General features: G+C 40.9%; 4 protein-coding genes across 5 annotated transcripts in view; 2 read left to right on the forward strand and 2 right to left on the reverse strand.

Annotated features, from left to right (window-relative positions):
• Positions 1-23122, forward strand: part of LOC117138012 (semaphorin-2A) — a 53719-nt gene extending 30597 nt beyond the window's left edge. Inside the window, exons 3-16 of one of the 2 annotated variants that reach the window (XR_004459175.1) lie at positions 3153-3240; positions 13120-13171; positions 14132-14200; positions 14470-14580; positions 14892-15029; positions 15447-15579; positions 15681-16037; positions 17125-17353; positions 17921-18424; positions 19149-19301; positions 19820-19928; positions 20128-20221; positions 20723-20854; positions 20971-23122. Coding sequence is in view for 1 of the 2 variants with exons in the window: in XM_033299813.1 (XP_033155704.1) it covers positions 3153-3240; positions 13120-13171; positions 14132-14200; positions 14470-14580; positions 14892-15029; positions 15447-15579; positions 15681-16037; positions 17125-17353; positions 17921-18424; positions 19149-19301; positions 19820-19928; positions 20128-20214 (2030 nt within the window). In the remaining variant the exon portion in view is untranslated. The remainder of the gene's footprint in view (positions 1-3152; positions 3241-13119; positions 13172-14131; positions 14201-14469; positions 14581-14891; positions 15030-15446; positions 15580-15680; positions 16038-17124; positions 17354-17920; positions 18425-19148; positions 19302-19819; positions 19929-20127; positions 20222-20722; positions 20855-20970) is intronic. The other variant, XM_033299813.1, reaches the window with a different exon arrangement.
• LOC117138013 (NADP-dependent malic enzyme) lies at positions 36-2081 on the reverse strand. Its single transcript, XM_033299814.1, has 4 exons — positions 1885-2081; positions 632-1831; positions 280-574; positions 36-223 (listed from the first exon to the last, which is right to left on the reverse strand). The coding sequence occupies exons 1-4, from the start codon at positions 2053-2055 to the stop codon at positions 57-59; spliced, it is 1833 nt and encodes a 610-aa protein (XP_033155705.1). The 5' UTR covers positions 2056-2081; the 3' UTR covers positions 36-56.
• A 465-nt stretch (positions 23123-23587) lies between the features above and the next one.
• On the forward strand, positions 23588-24541 carry LOC117136935. The gene is made up of 2 exons (XM_033298078.1): positions 23588-24272; positions 24376-24541. The coding sequence occupies exons 1-2, from the start codon at positions 23679-23681 to the stop codon at positions 24487-24489; spliced, it is 708 nt and encodes a 235-aa protein (XP_033153969.1). The 5' UTR covers positions 23588-23678; the 3' UTR covers positions 24490-24541.
• Positions 24542-25214: 673 nt separating this feature from the next.
• LOC117136933 (NADP-dependent malic enzyme) lies at positions 25215-27281 on the reverse strand. Its single transcript, XM_033298077.1, has one exon. It carries the CDS (start codon positions 27159-27161, stop codon positions 25260-25262), a length of 1902 nt encoding a protein of 633 aa, XP_033153968.1. The 5' UTR covers positions 27162-27281; the 3' UTR covers positions 25215-25259.
• Between the last annotated feature and the right edge of the window lie 458 nt (positions 27282-27739).

A 27739-nucleotide genomic window follows, 5' to 3' on the forward strand; every position in this document is an offset into this window, starting at 1 on the left:
TTTATGGAGACCTTTTCATTTGGGAATTTTGAGATGTTAAATTTTCACCGAAACGCCTACTTTTTCTTTTGATCTTTATTCTCATGGCCCGCTGTACTTGGATGCGGTTTCATCTTTGGATACGCCCAAGTCTCAGCCAGCGAACTGCCATAGGTCAGCTTATAGCTATTCTTTTCGATATACTCCTCAACATCTTCTGGCTCCAAAGTGCGCTTAGCATAACCTAAACAATTAAAAAGATATTAATAAAATGGATTATATGTAAGTGTAGGCTCTCACCGTTTTCTATCAGAAACTTGGCCACTTTCACGCCAATTTTGTAGGCCACTTCATTGGCCTGCTTCACCAGAGGATAGATACGTCCACTCTGTATCTCCTCATTTGTTGGAAATTCAGCGAGCTCGTGGGCGGCTAAAAGGAATATCTCGTCTGGCATTCGAGTGGCCAAAACAGTCATGGTGGCCAAAACCAAAGCGGGAAAAGCAAAACAGTTGTTAGCTTGACCAGGAGTTAGCCTCTTGCCATTGAATTCGACGGGCGGGAAAGGAGATCCTGCCGAAAATATAGCCTTTCCCTAGACAAATGCCGAAAATAAAATGGGAAGTATTCCACAAGTATTTAGGACACTTACATCTGAGAATTTGTAGGCCTGTTCGGCAGTGCACTCAGATTTGATGGTGGGATTGGAGAAGGCAAAGATGCCAGGACGCTCGTGACTCGCCGCCATCGTGCGTATTATTTTCTCTGAGAAAAGTCCTGGTGCCGAGGTGGCACCCATAATAATTGAGGGCTTCACTTGCTCGACCAACGTCTCCAGGGACTTGGTTTCCTTCATGTTCTTGGCGAAAACGCACAGAATGTCCGGTATGCTCTTCCTGGTTGTGGTCAATACACCGTCTTGATCGTAAAAATATATGTTTTTGGCAGCATCAGCCTCGGAGAGACCCCTGGACATCAGCTCCATTTTAAGCAAATAGGCGATGCCCATGGCAGCGCTTCCCGCTCCAGCGAAGAGAATGACATGCTCCTCCAGCGGCTTCTTGGTGATCCTCTGGATGCCAAGCAATCCACCCAAGCCCACAGCGGCAGTGCCCTGAATGTCGTCATTGAAATGGCAGTAGCAATTCTGATACCTATTCAGAAACATAAAGGCATTGGGTGTCGCAAAGTCCTCGAAGTGGATGAGCGTTTGATCTCCGAAGGTGGATACCACAGCCTCCATGAACTCATCCACAAAGCACACGTACTCATCGCCCTTTAAGCGCTCATCCCTTAGACCGATGTACAGGGGATCCTCGTGGAGCGCTTTGTTATTTGTGCCCACATCCAGGCAAATTGGCAACAACATGCTCGGCGGAATTCCGGCCAGGGCTGTGTACAGTTCCATTTTTCCCACTGCTATGCCCATGCCATTGGCACCCAGGTCACCCAACCCCAGGATACGTTGGCCGTCGGTCACACAGATGGCTTTCACCGATTTACGCATCGGCCAGTTGGACAGGATCTGCTGCATGTGTCCTCGATCATGCTTGGTAATGTGAATCCCGGTCATGCCACGGTACAACATGCCGTACACCGTGCAGGCCAAGCCCACAGTGGGCGTGTAGATAATGGGCAGCACCGCGTTAACGTTCTTCGACACGAATTGGAAGTACAGCCTCTCGTAACCCTGGCGCAGGGCCCTCAAATAGCGATATCTGCTCACATTCGATTCGAAGGAGTGAAAGTTGGACTCGATGGCCAGCATCTGCTCATCGTAGGTTCGCACGCAGGCCGGCATGAGTCCATGGATACACAAACGCTGGCGTTCCTCCAAAGTGAAGGCCAAGGCCTATCAGGAGCTATTGTCATGACTTAGTCAGCATGGAACTCAGCATAAGTTACCTTATTGCACTTGTCGGAAAACACCACCTCTATGGGAACTCGGATTGTGTCGTGGGATGAGAATGGACGAATTTTAATTAAATTGGGACTACATTCGCAATTTGATTGATGTGTCTTCGACATCGAAGCTCCTCGTGTAATGCCAAAGTTCAATAACCTGAAGAGACTCATCTTGAAAGGGACTACAAATTTAATAAAATTACAGGTAGTTTAGTTTCAGAAAATTAAATGATTTTTGATTCACAGCCGCTTTTGGTATTTTTAGCTATGGCAATAATTAATTTTAATTCTTTAGATGTGACCTTCTTAAAGCAGCAGATACACCAGATAAAACAGCCATTAAAACTAATGGAATAATTTGTGTTTAGGAAACAACAAAGAAAACATAACAAAACTCCTGGCTATTTCGGGGAAAATTGTGCCAAAAAAGCGACACAGTCGAAATGAGGGCTAATTTGCATGAGGTCACAGGCAGTTCCGTATCTATCACTCATTATGCATTATTATGGAAATCACTTTTGTAACTGCTATTGTTGTTGGCCGGCCATTAGGGTTGTCAATGACCAGAGCGAGAGGCCGGAGGACAAAGGAGCGGGCCAAGTCAGCACAAATGACTCTTAGCGCGGCCATCAAAGGATTTGCTCGGGCTTTGGCCCAAAAATAAAAACTTGTCCTTGCCCACTGTCCTTTCCTTTGTCCTAATGTTTGTGTGTGTGTGTGAGAGAGAGTTTATGCCTCTCTGTTTGTGTGTCTCACTGGGTTTGTTTGTGTGCACTGTGTTCTTGTTGTTTCACTAATTGTGCCAAATTAGTTGACAACTTAATGTCGTAAAAATTTCAGCTAAATGCCTCAATCTTTTGTTAATGACATTGACAGCGGTGCAACTTTTTCGACTTGTGTTTGTTTTTTTTTTTCTTCTTTTTTTTTGGGGTCCAAGCTCCGGCTTTGAGCACGTGACATCGCTGGCTGGAGTACGTGACACTGTCAGTGTCAAATGTGCAAGGACATGGATGAGAATGAGGACGAGGATGGGGACGAGATGCCGTGTCCTTATGCTCTGTTGTATTTACTCAGGCCCCCATAAATTAACTTTGTGTTTGTTGAGCCGAAATTATAATAGTTTAATTAGTTCATTTCGCTTTTTTGGCCCATCCAACTGCTGCTGACAGTTTCATTAGGCTTTAATTAACTGTCTCAACTTTTGTTAATCAATGTACAATGTACACGCTGCGTATACTCAATATCGTCTGTTTCCTCATCTTTTGCAGAACATGTGCAGGACTTCAGTTGCGGGCCGCTGCACTACAAGACTTTCTACATGGATGAGCGCAACAATGCGCTGTATGTGGGTGCCATGTAAGTACATCTAGAGTTTTTTGGGAAACTCGAAAATATATGAAATAATTATCAACCCGAAAGAACATTTAAAATGAAAATTAATTTGAAAGTTACACTTTGTTTTCAGTTGTAAGCCATTTACCTTGAAACAAGTCCATGTATTATTAACACAAATAGTTTTCAGCTGGCCGCAATAAATATTTAGGGCTTAGTGAGACCTTTTTAATGTTGAGAAATATGCCATAATTTGGGGAAACTTTCTTTTCCGGTTGCAGACAATTAGAAAGTTCCGCTTGGGGCAGCATGTGGCTCCCTACTTGGCAACCCGAACGCATTTGGGGCTGCATATTTCATTTTTCCAGCAAGCTCTTGGCCACACTGTCGGCATACATAATTATGAATTAATGCCACCGACGAGGGGGCAAAGTCTGAAGGTTCTGGGCTCTGCAATTTGACAGGGAGCGCACCCGTCTGCTCATTTGTCTGCGGCAAGTTGAACACGGCCGCATTTTCACAGTTTTGCGGCTGCCGAGAGAGGAGTTTTGGAAAAACGCAAGGAAAATGCGGGGGTGCGCCTAAAAGCGGGCAAACAAAGTAACCAAAATTACCACTTGACTTGAGAGGCACCGATCCCAACGAACCGGCGAACCACCGGCAATCCAGCAACGACGACGACCCCACGCAACCACAGCTGGCGGCTCTCGTCAGCGATTGTGGGGCTCCTAGAGCCGGCAGGGAAATGAAGATTAATGGTCTCGCAGTTTGTAAAATCCCAAATAAGAAGACTTTACTCGTTGAGTTTTTGTAAGAAACTGGTTTTATTTGGAAATATCTTCGGTTTAGATAGGTGACATGAGAATCGCATCTTAAAGTAAATGGCCTACGCAGAGGCCTAAGTAAATAGTCCCCGCCTTATCGAGGTCCCACGCTCGGGCACATCTGCCTATCTTGAGCGGCGAGGACCTTATCTGTGGTCTCCCACTAAGGGACTATTTTAGGAGGCGGGGAACGATCTCAAGTGACTGACTCATGTAGTGTGCACTTAAATTACATGTTTTTGAGCAATGCACCCATGTCGCCTTAGATAACAAAATCCTAAATATAATTTATCGCTCTCGATTCATTTACATAAGATATGAACGGAGCCCAAAATTGTAAGTCTTTAAATATATTCGTGTTCATGTGTGAACATTCTGCCAAAGGGCCAGCAAAGCTGAGATGTACATTAGTATATTAGTTGCATTTATAACAGTAGTGGACTGTATTTATTTGATATATGTTCATTTATTTTGCAACTAAGATTTCAATGGGCCTAGTTTTTCTGGCTTTTAATTTTATTGGATTACAATTATGGTTTATATTATTTTTAATTCAACAATTTGTACTCAATTAACTTATTTTAAACATTTTGCTTTTTCTATGTAGAAGTACATTTTCTATTAAACAACGATATAGTGGACTGTATATTTTTATTTGTTATATTATTTTATTGTTTAGTTACTATTGATATTTATAGTACTGGCAACGGACCTGCAAAGGTTATTGCTTGCATTCTTTGTTGCACAGCACATTCCGTATGAAATATATTATTAATATTATCATTAGTATTAAGGCAATAATTAATCCAGCATGTCCGGAAATATGATGGAAATGTAAATCTTTCAATTTTTGATGGTTCTCTTTCATAAATTTAATTTCATTATTCAATCGTTCAAATTCCTCAGTATGATTTAATATTGATAGTTTCAGCGGATCCCAAATAATCTTCGGCACTTCACTAACTTCTCCTATATAAGGTGTTGATAATAATTCTTCACTTTCGGACTGAATGTTATGGTGGGCAACTAGAATTTTATCGTCGGTTCTTGCCGTACAATATGGCGCAATGCTTAAAACTCCTTGCTGAGGCAAATCAAACAATTCAATTTGAGAGCCAGTACATTGCAGACGGACTTTTGAATTCGCAGGAACCTTACCTGAGAATATTTGTATTTAGCCTACCGTGATTAATATCAATCAACAGGCTTATAATGCCTGCTTGAATTTTTTCGCCTTCTTCAATCAATGAGTGTAGCTGTTTCGTAATCATAAAGAATTTTATTGATTCCTTATAAACATAATAATTTTCTTTAAGAACTTCTGTCATGTTCTCAATTCTTATTTGCATACTTCTAAAATTGGAGTTAACATCTTCTGTTGTTCTCTTTAATAGATTAGAAGTTGAATCAACCACAGATGTTTGTTTTTGAATTAGTTTATCAAGGTTGTTCTGGTTATCTAACAAATTCTTCATATTTTCTTCTAATTGCTCTCTATCATCTTCATCCATTATACCAAATAAAATATGATACAAGGAACCCATAAATTCGAAAGGAGCACGCTTGCTTCTAGATCTAGACTGCATCATAAACAATTTATTGTTTTCTTCAAGTTCCGATAACTGACTTTGCATATTATCTAAGACTAGACTACATTGCTCTTCAAAGCTATGAAGTCTTTCGCAAACTTTCCTCATACTTTGTATAAGCGCATTACCCTTTGTTAACATTTTAAAATATGGATCCATTTTATAATAGATAACCAAATTCCAAGAAGTACTCACAATCTCAACATCTCCTAGCGGGTCTAGATATATTGCTGAGGTTTTATTTATTTTGTCTATAGAATATCTTGGTGCTATATCTTTAGGTAATGCGCTAGAAACTTGACAACTTAACACAAACAACAACATTGCCATAATGATTCCGATCTTGGACATTCCCGATGTCGCTCTAGTTCGTCTTTTTTGGCTCTTGGTCAGCCTCATTTTTGTCAACAGACTTTATTCCTTCCAAGGGACAAATTTTAGTAATGGGTCTAGTGATATATCCTTCCTGCATCTTTACTTTAGCCACTCGGACCTTATCATCATTCCCCTTATGCACCTTTTCCACCCTTCCTAAAGGCCATCTTGCAGGATGACAATTCTCATCCTTTAATAAAACTATTTGCCCTTCTTCTATATTAGGAATTTCCTTTTTCCATTTATTCCTTTGCTGGAGCGTATGCAAATATTCACTTTTCCACTTAACCCAGAAATCTTTCTTCATTTTTTGGATAAGTCTCCACCTATCCAAATTTCCGATTTTTTCATCTTCCATTGGTTCGACTATTTCTAAAGGTGGTCTTCCAATTAAAAAATGACCTGGTGTTAAAACTTCTTGTTGGTCCTTCTCACTAACTATAGTGTATAATGGCCTTGAATTTAAGCATGCTTCTATTTGACATAAAAGAGTTGACATTTCTTCGTAAGTCAAAATAGTGTCGCCGATTATACGCTTTAAATGGTATTTCATTGACTTAACTCCAGCTTCCCAAATACCTCCGAAGTGAGGTCCTGCCGGGGGAATAAAATGCCAATCAATCCTGTCCTTTTCAAGCTGCGCTGCAATCGTTATATTTTCTTGTATTGCATTAAATAACTCTTGATCTAATTTTCTTGCAGCTCCTACAAAATTTGTTCCGTTGTCTGAATAGATATTGGAACATTTTCCCCGTCTAGCAATAAATCTTCTGAGTGCTGCTAAAAATGCGTCTGAAGTTAGATCGCTTACCATTTCTAAGTGTATGGCTTTGGTGGCCATGCAAACGAATACAGCAACGTATCCTTTAAATGTTTTTTGGCCACGATTTTTTGAACATTTAACATAATAAGGACCTGCGTAATCTATTCCAGTATTAAGAAACGGGAATGTCATCGTCACTCTATATTTTGGCAAGTTACCCATTATTTGCTGAGCTGTATTTTGTTTATACCTTGCACACGTTACACATTCTCTTAAATACTTTTTCAACGAATTTTTCAACCCGAAAATCCAATACTTTCTTTGGATATAGTTTCGCATTAGGTTTATCCCTCCATGCAATGTTTCCTTATGAGCATTTTTTATTAATAAGCTTGTTAGGTGGCATTTTTCTAAAATGATTGGATGTTTAACATTAAATTCTGCATTGGAATTTTGCAATCTTCCTCCAACTCTTAGAACCCCATCCTTGTCCAAAAATGGATTCAATGACAATATTTTATTATTTGTCTTGATTTCCTTTTTGATTTTAAGGCACTTTATCTCTTGCCTAAACTGGTATTCTTGTTGTTTCTTAATAACAATTGTTTCCGCTATTCTTATCTCCTTTACTGAAATAATTGATGAATAGGCTTTATTTCTTGTTTTCATCTGCACGAATCTATTTATGTATGCTATTATACGTATAAGTTTTTCTATACTGGAATACCTTTCTATTAATTCGTAAATAGGATCATCTATTTTGTCATTTAATACCGTATTTATTAAGACAGGTTCTTCTACAGACTGCTGCCGAGGCCAAAGTTCTTTTGGGTCTGCTAGCCATTTCGGACCTTTCCACCAAAAATCACAGTTGATCAACTGGTTAGAATCCACTCCCCTGGATGCTAAATCTGCTGGATTATCCTCTGACTTAACATGATTCCATTCAGTATTTTTTAATTTCCGAATGTCATCCGTTCTTCTTTTTATAAATTTGATCTTACTTTGACCACTGTTAATCCATGCTAAGGTAATCGTGGAATCACTCCAAGCATAGATCTCCATTATATTGTCAATTGATCCTTTTAGTCTTTGGATTAATTCACTAAGCAGGTGAGCTGCACACAGCTCGAGTTTGGGAATTGTCTTCCTATTTTTTATAGGGTTGACTCTACTTTTGCTAGCTATTATATTAACATGAGGTCCTACTTTAGCATAGACTACTGCAGCATATGCTTTTTCGGAGGCGTCCGCAAATCCGTGAATCTGAATGACTGAAGAACTGTTTGAATTAATCCACCTTGGGATTCGAATATTCTCTAACAATAATAAATTTTCTTTATATTTTTCCCAATAATTTTTATCTTCTATGGATAATTCCTGATCCCATTCACTTTTATTTATCCAAAGTTTTTGAATAAAAAGTTTTCCTGAAACCGTGACTGGTGCCAACCATCCTAACGGATCAAATATTTTTGCTAGCGTTGATAACACAACGCGCTTATTTATATTTTTTGATTCATCATTACAATTTACGCTGAACTTAAATAAATCATTTTGAGGTTCCCATTTTAGTCCTAAAGTTTTAACACATTCATTTTCGATAATATTGAGAACCTTATTGTCCCCTGTGTCCTCCACAGTGGTTAATATTTTGGAATTGTTGGAAATCCATTTCCTTAAGTTGAATCCAACTTTCTGCAATTCATGGAGAATTAATGTTATTAATTTATTAGCTTCTTCTACCGAATCAGCTCCAGTCATTAGGTCATCCATATAGAAATCATTCCTAATTATTGCACTAATAACTTGGTTTTTACATTTATCTGCAATATCTACCAGAACCCTGGTAGCCAAATATGGTGCAGATGCAGTTCCGTAAGTGACTGTGGTTAATTTATATGTTTTAATTTTTTCTTTTGGAGAATTTCTCCATAAAATATATTGATATTTTTGATCATTATTATCTATTTTAATTTGTCGGTACATCTTTTCAATGTCTGCCGAAACAACAAATTCCCATTTTCTCCATTTAATAATAATGTCAAAAATATCTTTTTGAACTCGTGGCCCAACCCACATTATGTCGTTCAAACTTTTGTTATTCGTAGTTTTTGCTGAAGCATCAAAAACTACTCTCAATTTGGTCGTAAGGCTTGAATCTCTAATCACTGCCTGGTGCGGTAAAAAATATTTGCCTTCATCACTCACTTCAATCATGTGTCCTAAATCCATGTATTCATTCATGAATTTAGTGTAGTCAACCTTAAGTTTTTCATTTCTTTTTAGTTTTTTCTCCAGATTCATGTAACGAGCTATCGCTTGTTTCTTTGAATCTCCTAAGGTGACATCCTCCTTGAATGGAATTGACACAATGTATCGCCCATCTGAATCTTTTTTTGTCGTTTTGATAAATTTATTTTCACAGATTTCAGACTCGATATCATCTTTTTCTTCTTCTTCCACTTCCCAGTAGCGATCTAACTCTTTTATTTCTATTGTTGTGGCTACAATGGTTTCTTTTCCTTTGGATTTTTTACATCCAGAAACTATCCACCCGAAATCAGTTTTTTGCCCAAGGAGACCGTCTATTTTTATAACTCCATTTTGCAGAATGTGAGTATATACGTCTGCTCCAATGATTAGATCAATGCGACCCGGTTTATTAAAATCGGGGTCGGCTAATCTAAAGTTCTTCCATTTTTTCTGATCAACATTAATCGTGTTGACTGGAAGTGCCTTCATAAGTTTTGGGAGAATAATTGCTTCAATTTCTAAATTTTTCGGAGAATTTCTTATCGAAATAACCGCTTTGTGCTTGGAGATGCACGTTCCTGTGGAAGATACTCCACTTATTTCAGTATGAGACCGAAATTTTTTCAATTTTAGAATCTGTGCAGACTCTTCTGAAATAATTGTGCTTTGAGAGCCACTATCAATCAATGCTCTTAATTGTTCAAAGCCTCCATACCTCGACTTTACTTGAATCAAGGCCGTGGCCAACAAGGCTTGACCTGTTGTTCTACACGTATTCACTTTTTCTGGATTATGACCTGCAAAGTGAAGTAACGTGTGGTGAGGTTTACGACAAGTCGAACAAAGCTGCTCGCTTATACATTTTTTACCAAACGGATGCCTCAGACATCTTAGGCAAATCCCATTTTTTCTTACCCAGTCAGACCGTTCTGCTGGATTCATTATTTTAAATTTATGGCATTGAATTAAATAATGCCCTGGTAGTTTGCAATATGCACAATTGTCACTATAATTTTTATTCTTGTTATTATTAATCATTTTCTTTACAGGTTTTACTTCCTGTGAGAATGATGATATAGAATTGAGCCTTTGCTCTAAAAAGTCCATGACATCAGAAAGTGCCTGTATTTCTTTTGTCTTTTTAACATGGCTTTCATATAAATTGAGTGATTCTTTATTGAATTTCCGAAGAATTATGTGAGCGAAAATTGCATCCACATCTTCTGGTAATTGTGCCTTTAATTTTATAATATAAATTGACTCGTTAATCGTGTCAATAAATGTCTTTATTTGCTTATTGGATTCTAAATTTAAATTTGGCATATCCATAAGCCTATTCATATGATCTGAGAATATGTTTCTTTTATTCTCATATCGCTTGGTCAAAAACTCCCAAGTGGCTTCATAATTTTCTCCAGAGCCGAGCAGTAAATGAGTAACCACATTTCTGGCTTCTCCTTTTAATGCTGACTTTAGATAATTAAATTTGAGAGAAGGACTGAGATCCTCTCTCACATGTATGAGCTCTGTAAAGAGTTCATTAAAAAGATCCCATTCTTTGGAATCACCAAAGAAAGTGGGAATCTGTATTTTAGGCAGGGTTGGTAACTCCTCCGCCTTAACAACCGTCGACATTTCAGCTTTATTTATTGTGCCACTGAGTCGACTATTAATGGCTGTAATAATATTTTGTTTGTCAAATTCAAGTTCGCTAATTTCTTCTTCGAATAGCGAGCTCTCAAAATGACTATTCACCTGTTCAATCAGGTTATCTATTTTATGCCATAAAAATTCAATTTTATTTTTCCTTATTTTAAGGAAATCTGGACTACTGTCTATTAGTTTAGACGTATCTTCTAGATATACTCGAAATTGGCCAACATTATTTCGAAATGCCTGCTCTACTGTTAAAGCGTTGTTTTGTGCTATACCCTCTTTTTCAGGGTGACCACACATTTCAAGGTTTAATGTAGGGGGAGGGTTTGATTTAGGGACAGTGTTTGATTTAGGGAAAGTGTTTTCTACCGACTCGCCCTTAATTTTTTCATTTTTATTTTTAATTTTTTCTAACACCATCATTATTAAATCATACTGCTTCGCGTTAAAATATTCATGATCGACAACGCCGATCTTTAACAAATTGCTATGATTAGCAATGAAACATTTTTGAAGCTCATTTAATTTTAGAATTTCTACATCTGTTAATGTTGGTTTTACTTCCAACTTTCTAATTTCCAAAATAATTTCGGACTGCTTCTTAAGGAATTGAATAGTCTTTTCTGACATCATTTTGAAAATTTTTTGTAATTTCTTAATATATATAGTACGTGTATATGTATTTTATATGTATTTATATATATATGTGTGTTTGGATAAACAGAAAATTCTTGTTTTGACTTAGCTGATGTCGTTGTTGTTGCTGCTGCTGTTGCTGCTGTTGTTGCTGCTGTTGCTACTGCTGTTGCTGCTTCTGCTGCTGCTGTTGTTGCTGCTTCTGCTGCTGGTAGAGGCTCCTTTGAATTTGACTTCCTTCTCTTCTTTAAGGCTCCGTCGATGTTTAAAGATGATTTTTTTTTTTTTTTTATTTGGCACGTTTTATTATTTTTGTAGTCCAGTCAGATTTTTTGTTTTTTAGCTATTTATTTCGGCATTTATGCTCTTTTGGCATATACACTGCACTCTATTTATGAGCTGATTTAATGCTATTAGAGCATTTATAAGGCACTGTTTTCAGGCACTTTTTATTTAATTTATGCTCTTATGGCATATACACTGCACTCTATTTATGAGCTGATTTAATGCTATTAGAGCATTTATAAGGCACTTTTGTTATGCACTTTTTAATTTCACAATTGCTGATGTATGGCCTCAAGCACGCCTTACCACAATTTATAATGGTACACAAAGCAACCTTTAGCTATAGACTATAAGGTGCTTGTTTTAAAACATAAAAGATTCTTTTGTATCTTTTTGCTTTTTATATTTATACTCTGTTCCTTACCTTTGGTAGGGGGAAACAAGAGTCACTTATTTTTGCTACCTTTAGCTGTAAGATGCTTAAAGGAGCTGGCCTTTCTCTGAGTTCCTTACCTTTGGTAGGGGGAAACTGCAGAGTCGATTAAAGGCTCGATTGACCAAATGTAAAATCCCAAATAAGAAGACTTTACTCGTTGAGTTTTTGTAAGAAACTGGTTTTATTTGGAAATATCTTCGGTTTAGATAGGTGACATGAGAATCGCATCTTAAAGTAAATGGCCTACGCAGAGGCCTAAGTAAATAGTCCCCGCCTTATCGAGGTCCCACGCTCGGGCACATCTGCCTATCTTGAGCGGCGAGGACCTTATCTGTGGTCTCCCACTAAGGGACTATTTTAGGAGGCGGGGAACGATCTCAAGTGACTGACTCATGTAGTGTGCACTTAAATTACATGTTTTTGAGCAATGCACCCATGTTGCCTTAGATAACAAAATCCTAAATATAATTTATCGCTCTCGATTCATTTACATAAGATATGAACGGAGCCCAAAATTGTAAGTCTTTAAATATATTCGTGTTCATGTGTGAACACAGTTGTCGAGGGAAAGCTACCAAAAACTCTGCCAGTAACTACATAAAACACACTTTAGACCGCCGCTGCCCCTTTGCGTTTTCCTTTTGTTTTCCACGGCGCCACAAAAGTTTCGAGTGGCCGGAAAATGGCGAGAGCTGGGCCGCCGTTGGGCCGCTTAAAGTTCCGTTCTGTTCTTTTCAGTTGTGTTCTGTCTGTGTGGCAGGCAATATTGCCACATTCGACGTATCAATCAATCAGGGCACACTGACTGCAATAAGTACGCTGGCAGGCCCCCTGACAGCTCAGTGCACAGCAGGTGTGTGCGGCTGACAACGATTTTTCAAGCCAGAAGAACACAGAGACGGGCACAGAAAAAATGTCAATGAGCTGAAGTTTACCGGGGCCAGACAGCTGGCAACTGGCAACTGGTGTGGCATTAACTTATCGCATGAGGGGGCACGACTCGGGGATTAACTCGAGTGCCGGGGGATGACAAAGTTTTCCTCTTTACCATGCTAATTCATTTATTTGCCCCTTCTCTTCCAGGGATCGCATATTTCGGCTCAATCTGCGCAACATCAGTCAATCGATTTGTGAGGTAAGAAATGCTGCATTTAACTACAAATATACATATTTAAAATAAGGACCTACAAAAGTATTTAGGAAGTTGCAAATTTATTTAATGCTAGTCAATTTGTTGGTAGTAAAGAAACTTTTCCATAAATGAACACTTACTTAGCCTGCTTACATTTGGATATTAAAATCGATAAATTCACGGGCCATTGATGGGAGATAAAAGAAGAAACGCCTTGAAACCCACCCTTTGCATTTCTGAGTGACCAACTTGTCACTGACAGCTCGCAATTGCTCTTTAATGATTCCATCTTCAACTATCAATATCCGCCTCTGTCCGTTCAACCGTTTTCCGCCGCTTTTTTTTCGTCCTTGGAAGCTGCAGTCCAGGATGGAGCCCAGTGCACTATCGCCACCTCCTGAGACGTAGCAAATGCTTTTAACAGCAATTATTTGTGCTGACTTCTGGGCGAGCGGCGGGCAAAAAGGAGGGCCATTTCAAGTCGATTCCCAGCACTTAGACCTTATACGCCGGCCAAAAGGAACTGACACTTGGGGCAAGTGGAAATAAAAGTGGAAAGTGCATCCACAGAGTCACCGGATATTGTGTCTATATGTCAAGCATAAAAATTGTCAGTCGATGGCTTTTGCTCCCCCGCCATTGATTTGTGGCTTTCACTTAGGCAAAAGTATGTGCAGCAATACAAACACCGAAAGCAGATTCCTTGTCGATTCAAGTGCCGACCAAAAAAAAAAAATAAATAAATAAAAAAAGGAAGAACGAATCGAATTAAATAAACAAATGTCCAACGTGAGCCACATACACAATACAATCGGGATGAAAACGCGACATGCGGGTATACCAAAAAATTGTGGCGCGTGCTCTCGGTTGAACATGCTCCATTGCCGGGGACGCATTCCAGCACGCTTTCAATAAACTTGGCCAACATAAATTTAAACCGAATGCCATTTCTCATGCTTCCAGCGCGATGTCCTCATACTGGAGCCCACCGGATCGGATATCCTGAATTGTGTGTCCAAGGGAAAACGGGAGGTGAGTGGCTCGTCAATTTCTATAACCATTAAAATCCTTTCAAAGCATGTGCAAAATTTTCTATCGATATCAACGAATTTGTGAACTTAACTCATGCCACCGTCCTGCCCACTTTATTTCCATTTGCATTTCGAAAACCACAAACCCACAAAAACCACCATATGATTTCCTTACGGCTATTATTTTCTAACATTTATTACAATTACACAAAACAAAACAAAACAAAAACTACAAATCGAATGCAATTGCATTTTCTGGCGCTTGACAAGAAGGTGGAATGCCGAAATCACATAAGGGTTATCCAGCCGATGAACTTCAATGGCCAGAAGCTATATGTTTGCGGGACCAACGCCCACAATCCCAAGGATTACGTAATAAACGTAAGTACACAGTAAAGATGGCTATAATGTCCTATTTTTAAAGACTGCTTTAATAGTCAAGAAATGAATTTCAAACCTTGAGGGCATTCTGAGTCCTTTGGCATAAATTAAAAATCCTTTTTTGTAGGAAAATGGGGTTCTCCAGCGACTTCATCAATGTGCCTAATTGTGAATGTCAGTCAAGTTTTTGAAGTTAATTTCAGCCCAGCGGGCGACCAAAATTAAAGTCAACTAATGCGCTTTTCGTTCGTTTGCTTTTTCTCTCTCCCTAACCCACCCGCTACTGAACCACCGCCTCATTTGACCCGCAGGCAAACTTAACACATTTACCCAGATCCCAGTACGTGCCCGGCATTGGCCTGGGCATTGGCAAGTGTCCCTACGATCCTGCTGACAACTCAACCGCCGTCTATGTGGAGAACGGAAATCCCTTCGGCCTGCCCGCCCTGGTAAGTTCGACCCGAAAAGCGGAAGTGGAATAAAAGTACGGATAAAGGAAGGCGCAAATAAAAAGAAAAATGTCAATTGTAATAAAATTACAAAAGTAAAGCGGGGCCCAAAGACGAAGGAAGTTGGCAAAGTTGTGTTTGGGACGAGGCAAGAAAATTTTAAAGACGGCAAAAACAGAGAAAGGCAGCAATAAAGCGGCTCAAATTAAATTAGAGCACAAGGCACACACACACACATACACATGAGCAGATGAGTTCACTCAGAGAGGGAGGCACGTGCGTACACTTTATGCGTAATTGTGTGCGTGCGTGCCCTGGCTTACTGGGCGTATGCGTGATGTTCGAGCCTTATCAACAGTTGCCCCCTTGCTAACAATGTCTGTCATTTCTCTCCCCCCGCGTTAACCCAAAATGCAGTACGCCGGCACAAATGCCGAGTTCACCAAAGCGGATTCCGTCATATTCCGCTCGGATCTGTACAACCTGACGAATGGACGCAAGGAGGCCAACTTCAAGAGAACCGTGAAGTACGACTCCAAGCTGCTGGACAGTAAGTAGTGGCCATAAAGCATATGTTGCTAAGAGTACTTTTAAATCTGTGAAATCCAAATAATATGTAAAAATCTCACACATTATTCGCTTCATTTTCAGAGCCCAACTTCGTCGGCTCCTTTGAGATTGGTGAATTTGTGTACTTCTTCTTCCGCGAACATGCCGTTGAGTACATAAATTGCGGAAAAGCCGTCTACTCCCGCGTGGCTCGGGTATGCAAGAACGACCGCGGTGGCAAGTACATGATCAGCCAGAATTGGGCCACGTATCTGAAGGCGCGGATGAACTGCAGCATCTCCAGCGAATTTCCCTTCTACTTCAACGAGATACAATCCGTCTACAAGATGCCAACGGACGATACCAAGTTCTACGCCACGTTCACAACGAATACGAATGGTCTGATTGGATCGGCAGTGTGCAGCTACGACATCCGGGACATCAATGCGGCCTTCGACGGTGAGTATTCACTGTGGATATAGGTCGTTGTCTGTGTGTGTGTGGGGGTGTGTGGGATGCTCGTGTGATTTATTGCAGTGTCCATAATTCTTCGGGGGATTCCTTTTCTCCGGCGACGGATGCGGATGGAATTACGCGCACAGGTGGAGGCCTTTTCCCTGGAATTTGAGCGTTAAATGGTGCGCATTGAATTGATGGTGGCAGTTGCAAACGCCCACCCTCGCCCACTTCTTTCATGGAAACCGCCTGGCAGCTGAATTTCTTTAACTGCAGGACCTCCGGTCCAAGTAATGAGTACAGTCAACACTCTCTGCCCAGCCCACTTGCCCCCGGAAAGTTCATTAACACCATAAAGTCGGGCTCTGGCTGCAAGTGTGGAGCGGTGCCAAGACTGACAGGCAGACAATCGGGCAGACAGATCCTGCCACACAGACACTGCCACCGGGCAAAGTGGTGCAAAAAATCTGGCATACACTTAAAATTCATTACGAAAAGTTTGCGGGCATGTTGCACAGACAGCGGCGAGTGTGATAAAAAAAATGTGGAAAGCCACAGCAATTAATTATGGCCACAAACGATTATGGAGCCGCTCTCGAAGGCCAGAATGTGATTCTTAAATTGTATTCCATGCTTGCCGGTAATCATGCTCTTGCGGGAATCTGAAAATAATAATATGCAAATATTCACAGGGAAACACTGCGAGATTTAACGTAAAAATGTGAACTTGTAGTGCCAGTAGAAAAAAACGATTTCTTTTTTATTTTATGCATATAAATGGGCTATCTATAATATATCAAATCCTCATGTTTTTATAGCTAAGAAAGTTTATAAAAAAAGCTTGGTTTCGTATGTGTGGCAGAAAAAGTTTTTAAATATTACAATCCGATTGCCGCGTTGTTGCACGAACATTAAAGCACTGTTCGTGTCTCTTAAATTGTATTTTTTATTTACCGACTGCGAGTGCGAGTGCCACAAATCAGCTGGCGCGCAGTACTGACACACATAAATTAAGAGCAGCATTCTCCGGCACTCAACACTGTACTGATGCGCCCATCTCCATTCTCCGTTTATTCCACTCCCCATCCAGGCAAATTCAAGGAGCAGGCCACCTCGAACAGCGCCTGGCTGCCCGTGCTGAACTCCAAAGTGCCGGAGCCACGTCCTGGCACTTGCCACAACGACACCGCCACGCTGCCGGACTCCGTGCTGAATTTCATTCGCAAACATCCGCTAATGGACAAGGCGGTCGATCATGAATTTGGCAATCCGGTCTTCTTCAAGCGGGACGTCATACTCACCAAGCTGGTGGTGGACAAGTAAGTGAGAACTCTATTCATTAGCGCCGCCAGCCAGCCAGTTGCCAGTTGACTGTCGGTCGGTCTGGCAAGGAGCCAGGAGCACGGGTACTCCGTATCCTTGTTGACATTCGTCCGACCAATGTATGTATGTGTGCACTGACAGCAAAAATTAATCGGTTCAATAACAAATTAATAATAATTTGCTAATAAGGAGCATGAGCCGTATGAACTTCAGGGCATTGCCTGTTTATCAAATATCAAATTTGTTTATTTATCAAATATATAATAGTTTATCAAAACGTAACTTAAATTTAAAACTTGGAAATGACCTAAAAGATACTTAGAAAGATACTAAGCTTCCTCTAGATTTATTTAGCTGGAAATGTTGAAACACCATTTGTTTTTCTCTCAGTGCACAGCATCCTGGGCTGGCTGTGTGCTGTCAGTTGTTCTGGCAGCGAAAAATGTTTTGTCTTGGCCGGAACTTGTGAACAAAGTGCCGCAGGATGTGTTTTCAGCTAAGCGCTTTCCACTGACGCTGCCATTCTTGTTTTTTTTTTTTCTCCTCGCTCTTTTTCGCCGCAGGATACGGATCGACAAGCTGAACCAGGAGTTCCTAGTGTACTTTGTGGCCACGACGTCTGGCCACATCTACAAGATAGTGCAGTTCATGCACTACGGCCAGCGGCACTCGAATCTGGTGGACATATTCGAGGCCTCGCCGCACAACGAACCCATCCGGGAGATGACCCTCAGCCACAAGACAGGATCCCTGTACGTGGCCACCGATCACCAGGTGAAGCAGATCGACATTGCCATGTGCGCCCGCCGCTACGACAGCTGCTTCCGGTGCGTCTCGGATCCCTACTGCGGCTGGGACAAGGACGTCAATGCCTGCCGACCCTACCAGCTGGGTCTGCTGCAGGATGTGGCCAACGAGACGTCCGGGATCTGCGACACCAGTGTGCTGCGCAAGAAGGTCACCTCCTCCTACGGCCAAACACTGCACCTCTCCTGCTTTGTCAAAATGCCGGAAGTGCTGCGGAAGAAGCAGACACGCTGGTACCATCACTCCACCGAAAAAGGACGGTGAGTATTGCGGAATGGCATCTTTCATATAGTATTGGTACTATATGTATACAAATGTATATGGTTATTAAAAATATACAGGATTTCCACTATCTAAATAGGATCTCTGTTATTTGAGGCACATTCTTTGATATCTATTGATATCCGTTGACTAAAAACACTAACATTTTTTTAGAAATATGATATGAGACAAATATAACACTGTTTCATGACGTGCAAGCCCATTAGTTTCAACAATAGGGAACATTTCAAACACAAATAACTTTAAAGCGCGAAGACCATCGTATTTGGAGCTATTTTTGGGGGAAACCCTACACCATTCGCGCTTATCCGAATCGCAGATCTCTGGGAAAATTGAAAGCGAATAACGGCGGGGAAAATGTGTAAGCGATACGCCGCTTCATCTCACTTAGCCGTGCCAATGCTGCGGTAAATTGACACTTTAAAATGCGCTCGAAGTCTGCTTTTTGGCGTTTTCGCCGCTGCCGGTGCCCAAGTAATGGAAAAACTTTCAACTTTCCAACTGAATAGTCGACGCAGTCGAAGTTGAAGTCGAAGTCTGTGTGTCTCGCGCACACACTTTATATTGATTTTTATTGTGCGTCCTCTCAATGCGAATAGAAATTGGAAAATCCCCTGCGCTATCGCAGCAGCCATCTGAAAAGCCATCTCTCTACATCTGTCCCTATCTCTTGTCTCCCATCTCTTTTTCTCTCTGTGTCAGCTACGAGGTGCGCTACACCCCCACCAAATACATCGACACCAACGAAGGCGGTCTGGTCCTCCTGGCGGTGAACGAGGGCGACGGCGGGCGGTACGACAGCTACTTGGACGGCACCCTGCTCTGCAGCTACGGCGTCACCGTGGACGCCCACAGGTGAGTCAGCTCGGGAATCGCAAGTGAGGTGGCCAGTGGTGCCAACTGGCGCTGGCCAAGACGGGGTTGGAAATGCCAATGATAAGATACTTTGGAGAAACTAACAAATTCATGAGTTCTCATGGCATATTACTAGCTTACATTAAAGATAATTGAACTTTAACTATCTAGTATAAAAACAGTAAAAATATCTACTTGTGAACTACTTCAATACAATTAATTTTATAACTAGATAGTTAGTTATAAACAAAAATAAATTAGCCCTATCTTGATATCATAAATATTTGAATATTCCAATTCAATAACTAGTTTTTAGTTGTAAAAAAGGTGACTGAATGAGTCACCACATTAAAACCATATTCCAAGCAGTTCCAACTCTATAAATATTAGAATAAAGCTATTTTCAAATCGGAAAATATCCAACTTGGCAACCCTGCCGACACGTGATTTCCCACTCCCTTATCCAAGCCTAATTTCCGCGAAATGTCAGAAACTTATTGTTCGCTTTTCCCATTCAGATGCTCGCCGCCGTCGCAGAAGCAGGACTACCAGAAAATCTACTCGCACTGGTGCAACGAGTTCGAGAAATACAAGTCGGCCATGAAGCAGTGGCAGGCCAAACAGGAGGTGAGTATCCTGGGAATATATATATGTATATACGTATATATTTGGGCTTGGGCGCTAGCTGCCGTTAATTGTTTTAATTAATTTTTCGGCGTCAGGTGCGGGGGTGCCTTTTGAGTTTTAATTATTTTGTAATTCGCTGGCAGAGATCTAAGTGTTTTTTCCCCTTCCTCTCACTCTCTTTCGATTTGCGCCTTATTAGCAATGCGGCCTCAAGGACAAAACAGGACCAGTCAGCAGCAATGGAAAGCATGTGAATGATGTGTTCAGCAACGATGCTTTGGTCTGACCCAGAAGTGAGTATCCTTGAGTCACAGAAAATAGGACAACACATGCTATCTTTGGTCCCTGCATAATCAGAGTACTGGAAAAAACATTTCTAAATCATGAATAGGTTCTTTTAAGATGTAAGGTAAAAAAATCAATAACAGAATTTTACATTTCGAGATAGAATGAAGACTTCCAAAATATGCACTACATACTTTTAGACACTCTTTTGAAATATTTTAAATAATTTCACTAAGAGATAATTGTTGTTTAAATTTTTAAATGAAAGTAAATATATTTTACATACATAACTTTTGAAATTCATGATATTAGCAGTGTTTTTTCGCAGTACACCCACCCATCATCGACTGTCCCCGCATAACCAACCAGTAGTTGTAGTTCTAGCAGTAGTAGACCCTGACGAAATCTAACCAAAAATGTCCTTTGTCCATCCCCCCCGCCACCCCCTTTTCGGCCGCTGCTCCTGCTGATGATGCGCCCCACAACTTGTTGTTGTTGCCGCTGCCCAGAGTACTTGTACAGCTTTGAGTTCTTGTCGTCGGCGACGGAGGGCGTGGCCAGCGCCCACCGCAAATTGTACATTTTCGTGTTCGTGCTTACCATATTTGCTCGCTTCTAAAGTTTCTAGTTAAAATGTAAATGTAAGTTGAGTGCCCATGTAAGACAACCCACACGAACCTCCTTTTCCTCCACTTTCCGATCTCACTTTCCATATATCTAAACATATTTGCTTTATTTGGACTTATTCTGATTGCAGGCGCAGAAAAGCAGTAAGCAACCGAGGAAAATGTGAAGAACAAGTATGAAAATGGGACAAGAGCCGGGCTGAGGAAAAACTATGAGTAAAGAAAATGATTATGGAATGGAAAAACAACCACTACAAAGACTGAAATTTTTAAGCTTTTAAAATCGACAATATTTCTGATAATTTCGATGCGTTTTTTGGTCATGCTTTCGTTTCGTTTTGAGATGTTGTCAGCGTCAAACTGAATAATTTTCGACATTAACTAACTGATATACAAAGATGGAGTAAACGAGAAAAGTTACTAGCAAAAGGATCCTGCCATACGTCAAATGGAAATTACGGTTTTACACTCACACAAAGACACACCTACAGAAGAAACTATTTCTATTTCGAGCTAAGGTTAAGCTAATCTAACGATACGGATACAGATATGGATACGCATACAGAAACCGAAAAAAGATACAGATACAGATACAGATTGAGATACAGACACAGATGGAACTGCAACCACCTAAGTGAGAATCTGACCTAAGGCAATGTATTTACCAAGCTCATGAGGCGCAACGCAACGATTCGATTATGTTTTCCATTTGCTTCAGTTTCCGGCAACTCGTCGCTTGGCCATTTCGGGTTTGGGGTTGGGAAGATCTTAAACGAATTTGTATATTACTTAGCCATATTTGTTCGACTAAACTAGCCTAAGATATACATATACACGATTAGCAGTCCCTGTTTAGGTCATAGACAAGTACCGAACCAACTCAATACGATAGCCAAAACCAGAAACGGAAATAAAGTTTCGGAAAACAAATGACGCACAGCATGAACGGCTACATGGATATGAAACTAATTAGCTTAGGGCGACTTGTACATAGAAGAGCTTTAGACGATAAGTATGAACCAGCGTTAGTTTTGATTTTTACTCGGCTCCGATTATGATTTGGAATTCTCTATTCGGCATTAACTCGCTCTTGTATAGATTGTGCGTTGGCCTAATGTTTACGATAAGCAATACATAGTTATATATGCATATGCGTAATTATAAATAAATATAGGACACATGAAGTTACTGCATTGAGACCAACATGCTCATGGTTACTTACCCGTACTTAGCGTAGGTAAGTTGGTGTGGCGCGTCATTTTTTTTAGTAATATTGCAGAAATTCATTCTTACAAAAGAAAAAGAAAAATTGAAAAAACTCAAACACGACTCGTTGCATTTAGTAAACATATTTATATCCGCGAAAACTGCCATAATAAAGCAAAAATCAAGGAAAACCCAAACGCTTCACTCAGCCCGAATCTAAAATAGGTTTGTTCAACAGAAAAATAAAATTAAATAAAATCATGGGGAATAATGGAACGAAAATCTTAAGCATTATTCTCACCCACACACACACTCTAAATATTTTTCTAAGGATTTTCTCTGCAAAAGTTTTTAATGTTTTCATCTTAGGACAACAAAAGGAAAAAAATAAACATTTTAGCATTGCAAACTGGCATTGCCATTGTAAATGAACTAAACGGAAACCACAGAAAAATAACTATTAAACAACAGATATTTAAAAGCTACTAATGCTCTGAGCTTCTAACTTTAATGGATGAAATGTTTTTGCGTTGCCTTTAGTAGTGTTTTTTTGTTTGGACGATTATTGTAAATAATTTAAAGATTATGTGAAATGTTTTGTATGACAATCACATGATGTTGAGTAAAAAATATAACAAAAACAAAGCAAAGGAGGAAATTGAATGAAAACTCTAAAAACAAAGGAAAAAAACACGGAAAAAATATGAATCCAATTGCCAGTGCGCAATTAAGAATGAAAATAAATATTAATTGAGTACTTAACGAAACATTCACTGTAAAAATATTAATACAAAGTAAATAAATATTCGCGGTAAATATATATATACATAAATAGATAAACGACTTTTACAAAGTATTCATACAATAAAAGAAGATTTGCGCTTAACCATCATTCGAATATACCAAGTTCAAGGTTCCATTTGAATCATTTCAAACGCAGATTCCCGAACTATTGAAATAATTTCGGAGAACCACAAATCAGAAAAAATGAAAGAAATTATGAAAACAAATTAGGTGTAAACACATAAAAAGTAAAATGCAGTAAATAAATGTGATAAGATTCTTTAATAAGCAAAACTGAAACTGGTGTGGACTTTAATTTCGGGAGGCGACTGTAGAAGGGGAAGCAAGGGAAACTGTTCTTAGTCGAATTCGACTTCGAACGCTCAAAAAACACAGCCTTTATTCATTTCGAACGAGCAATGTTTTCTGGAGAGCAGTAAGTCACAGCGATAGCAAGAGAGTCTTGAAATGAACATTGTGTTTCACTAGTCGACTTTCTGATGCCCTTTTACAAATATAGATTCCATTGGTAAGTAACAGTCAAAGGATTTTAAAGGAATTACTAGCGCAATCATTTCAACAAGCATTGCATTTGGTCATATATCATATAATATTGAGTTGATTAAAATTAATAATAAAAATTATTAGATTAATAAACCTTAGTATCCCCTGCGACAAACGCTTCATTATAGTAGGCTAATCCCAACTTCAACGAGTAAGAGCAATACTAAAACATATACATGCCGTATACAAATTTTAATCTCATTTTCAATTTTACTGTGTAGTATTAAACAAACCGCTGCGACGCATTGATCATAATTATATATGTACAAGTAAAAAATTCACAAATATGAGTACTTTGAGACTGGTGCTGCAATTCATGCTCCTCAGTTTGGTGCTGGTTTCGGGAAAGTTTCTCTATCACCGGAGATACAAATACTCCCCGGAGCTGATAGCCGAACTGAAAGACTTCGAAAAGCTGATTCCCACGGTTACCATCGACGAAGTGGTCGCCGAGCATATGATTACGGATTCCGGGTTCCGCAAGGCCATTAAGTTTTTGCGCAGCTCCGATTTCAAGAGGCTGCAACAGCGCATTGAATCTCTGCCAGAAGTTGTGGATCTGATTAATTTCGTGCACCTAAATGACACGACCCAAGGAACTGTGGAAAAGTACTGGTTTCGTAATAACACATACAACAGGCTTCGCAGGTCGGTTTATCACGACCTTAGGGAGCAGATTGTCTTGGTGCTTTTCGAATCGGGTTCAGAGGTCAGACAGTTGAGTTCGTTCACCAGTTTCGTGCAGGAAATACTGACGCATTTGCCCCGTGATCGATTTGTCGCCCTGATCAATGAAAAGCGCCAGAAGAGTGCCTTATTCGCCAAGTTCTATCAGGCACTGAAAAGTGCAGAGTTCAAGGCGAAATCCGAAGCGGCATGGGTAAGATAAGATAAAAAAAATAAGATATTGCTTGTATGAGCTTTAAGAATCTCTTCTTTTTGGAAGTTTTTTTTTTAAAATTCCTTCATTTTCCTTATTTTAGAAAACCAGCAATGTACAGAGCGTCATTCAAGAACTATCGCGACATTCCATCGATGCCCAGGATCTGAAAACCATCGGCTACGAAGTCATCTCTTGGGGTCCGAACATAGTATGAGAAATTCCCTTCGAGTTAAGGCCAATAAAACTTTGCGGTGAAGCTAAAACGACTTGGAAAACGGTCCAGTTCTATTGGCTAGTACAAAAACTATATACATATATGTGGCTATTGAAAACTCCAGCTGAACTCCGTTCTGGCCAAAGGGCCAACTGATAAACGCTAGCCAGAAAGTGGTGTAAAAAACCTAAGCAAATAATTCAATATGACAAAGAGCAAACCGACACAATGCCGGGTTGCATTTCATTTTCCGTATTGATAAATGGAATGGAATATCGCTGCTTTCGCTCAGACGCACACCTGTCAAAGCCAGACGCACACACTCGTGCAATTTAATTTGTCTGCATTTTTGCTGTGGCTATGTTTCCTGCCATTTCATGGTGGTTGTTTCAATTATTTTATTGTCGTACTGCGATAGTTTCGAATGCACTCCCCGGAGAATTCTGAAACCCAGCCCGAAACACCACCCACACATGCAACCGTAGACCATGTGCGTGCATACGTACATACATACATGTATGCATGTAGTATATGCGAGTATAGTCACACAGCATGAGTTGACACATGAAAATTGCATGCAATTAATTGCCCGCTGGCGTACTTGTACTCCGACTTTGGTTCGAATCGAAATCAATATGCAGACTGGGCAAACAACTGTTATTAGACATGATATGCCATGCAATTTGCCCCCAGTTACACTGGCCCATAATCCCAGCTTTCAGCCCTCTGGTTTAGTTCATTTAATAATGGCCTAAGCGTAAGTACAGGTCCTAGATATCAAGCGTGTAGTACTTGCGGGATTCCGTGGTGGCGATACTACGGTTTTGCATGCAGTAAACGTCAACGATGTTCATTCGGTACTCCGGGTTGTACATCGAGTTCTTGATGTATTCCATTGGGTTTTCCGGCTGCGGATACAAAGTGGCCAGGCCGCGTCCAAAGGCGTACGTGAATATGGCCTCGGCAATCTGCAGGCTGATGCACTGGATCTTCCTCATCGGCGGATACACATTCCGCTTCTCCAGGTCACAGGGCCAGACCAGGCTGGCCAAACGCTCGGCGGCCACGCAGAATGCCTCATCCGGAATGGTGGTGAATCCGGCCAAGATCACGCCGCAACTTATTCCAGCTACCAAATAGCTACTAGTGCAATGACCCGGCTGATACCATTTGTTGGCATACTTCAGAGGGGGGAGCTTCGAACCCGAGATGAAGATGCAATGACCCTTCGTGTAGGAGAAGGCATCCTCCGCAGAGCACTCGGCTTGCTCTAGGGGTCTTGATAATGCAAATATCACAGGTTGGTCGGCGCTCTTCTCCATGGCACGCAGGACATCGGGGGTAAAGGTATTCGGCAGCGATGACCCACCCACCAGGATGTTGGGCTTCAACTCCTGAATGGCCTCGACCAGGTCGAAGATCGGATCCCTTTGGTTGGCAAATTCCAGCAGCTCTTCGGGTATGTCCTTCCTGCCCAGTACTATCAATCCGTTGGCATCGAAGAACCAAATCTTCTCCCTGGCCTTCATTTCGATGAGACCCTCACGTTTCAGCAGGACCATACACAATCGAGCCATGCCAATGTTTATGGCTTCGGCGCCGTAGAACAGGAATACGTTGGATGAGAAGAAGACTCTCTTCAATCGGTTGCAGACAATCACACCGGCCAGAGCAACTGCAGCGAAGCACTGAAAGTCCAAGTCCACGATGCACTGGCGTGCGCGGTACAGCTCCAATTGCTTCTTGGCCTTCTGGGCCTCAAAGTCCTTGCACAGGATCAGGGCACGTGGTCCATACTGCTGCATCACGGACAGTGTGAATTCCTCGAACAGCTGGTCGTACAGTTTCTCTGAGCAACGGCGCTCCTTCAGGCCCGTATAAATCGGATCTTGCAACAGTTCCTCGTTGTTGGTGCCCACATCCAACATTACGGCCAAACAATAAGCCGGATGAATGCCGCCATAGACCACATTCTGGTGCAAGTTGGAGAACAGTATGGGCATCTCATCGACACCCAAGTCACCCACACTCAGAACAGAGGCACCATTGCTCACCAGCAGGCAGCGAACGCAGCGGTGTGGCCAATTGCACAGGATTTGCGACACGTGCCCCAGATCCTTAATGCAAATGTACAGACCCTGACCCATCGAGTGGAGCATCCTGTGGACCGTTAGCAGATCTAACGAGCCCGAGACATCCGTCATGGGCACATAGCGATCGGGATTGGACAGCAAAAGGGAGTAGAATAGTCGCCTATTTCGACGAGACAGATAGGTCAGATATATATACTGTTGCACGTTATTGGTAAATGTCGCGAGGAGATTTTTGCAGACCTCCACCTGTTCACCCATTGTTCGCACTGCCACCGGAAGTAGTCCGTGAATGGACAGCACACGTCTTTCGTTCAGCGTGAAGGCCAGTCCCTTGTTGTAGTTGGACTGGTTGAGCATCCATAGACCATTCACCTTCGATCCGCTCAGCCGCGTGTCCATTTTCCAGAAGGTGTCCATATATCGGGGCATATAGTCGAGTATCTCGGTCTTGTCATAGTTGCTCACGCACTTTAGCTCCTTGTTCTTCTCCAAGTCTACTTCCGCCTTCTCCTTCTTTTCATCCTCCTTAATTTTCTTTTTTCCGTCCGACAGGCGGCTCATCCTGGGCGACTTCTGCATGGTGTCCTTGGGCAGGACGATGTTTTCGGCTGGGATGTGTTATTGGATATGTACGCTCCAGAGAAAACGGGGAGGTGTCTGCGTGTGGGTTATTACTGTCCGAACAAGACCTGAACCAATACTGACTAAGATAGGGTCGCCTGCTTGTTCATCACCCGCTCATTTACATACACTGAGCAAATAAATGTACAAAGTATTTGGCAATGCCTTCGGGTGTCAGCATTTCTAATCAAAGGTATTCCAGAATGTCCTCATGTGAAGGGATATTAATTTTAAAATAACAGAAATAGTTCAGTTTTAAAAGTTTCATTTCAAAAGTGTATTAGTCAAACTAATCCTATTGTAGTTAAGATTATTAGAGCTTTACAGTAAATTATCTTGTTAGCAATATGAATTATTTAAAGCCAGATTAAGTGCAATCCACATACTTTACAAATGGTAGATTTAATAATGCACGCTCGTAATGGGATCACCACTTTAAATGTAATTAATTTATATTTTCCCCCAGTGCAGCAACCCGAAACGTAGACCGAATTCTAGACCGCATCCAGCATCGCCATTCCCCGCGCTTCGCCGCA

Source organism: Drosophila mauritiana, chromosome 2R (genome assembly GCF_004382145.1).
Source record: "Drosophila mauritiana strain mau12 chromosome 2R, ASM438214v1, whole genome shotgun sequence".
In the NCBI taxonomy this organism is placed as follows: Eukaryota; Metazoa; Arthropoda; class Insecta; order Diptera; family Drosophilidae; genus Drosophila; species Drosophila mauritiana.

Coding starts and splice junctions, on each gene's coding strand:
- LOC117136935 (XM_033298078.1), top strand. CDS start 23,679: ATGAGTACTTTGAGACTGGTGCTGCAATTCATGCTCCTCAGTTTGGTG. Junction 24,273..24,375: donor CGAAATCCGAAGCGGCATGG/GTAAGATAAGAT, acceptor TCCTTATTTTAG/AAAACCAGCAATGTACAGAG.
- LOC117138013 (XM_033299814.1), bottom strand. CDS start 2,055: ATGAGTCTCTTCAGGTTATTGAACTTTGGCATTACACGAGGAGCTTCG. Junction 575..631: donor AGGCCTACAAATTCTCAGAT/GTAAGTGTCCTA, acceptor GCATTTGTCTAG/GGAAAGGCTATATTTTCGGC. Junction 224..279: donor CAAGTTTCTGATAGAAAACG/GTGAGAGCCTAC, acceptor TTAATTGTTTAG/GTTATGCTAAGCGCACTTTG.
- LOC117136933 (XM_033298077.1), bottom strand. CDS start 27,161: ATGCAGAAGTCGCCCAGGATGAGCCGCCTGTCGGACGGAAAAAAGAAA.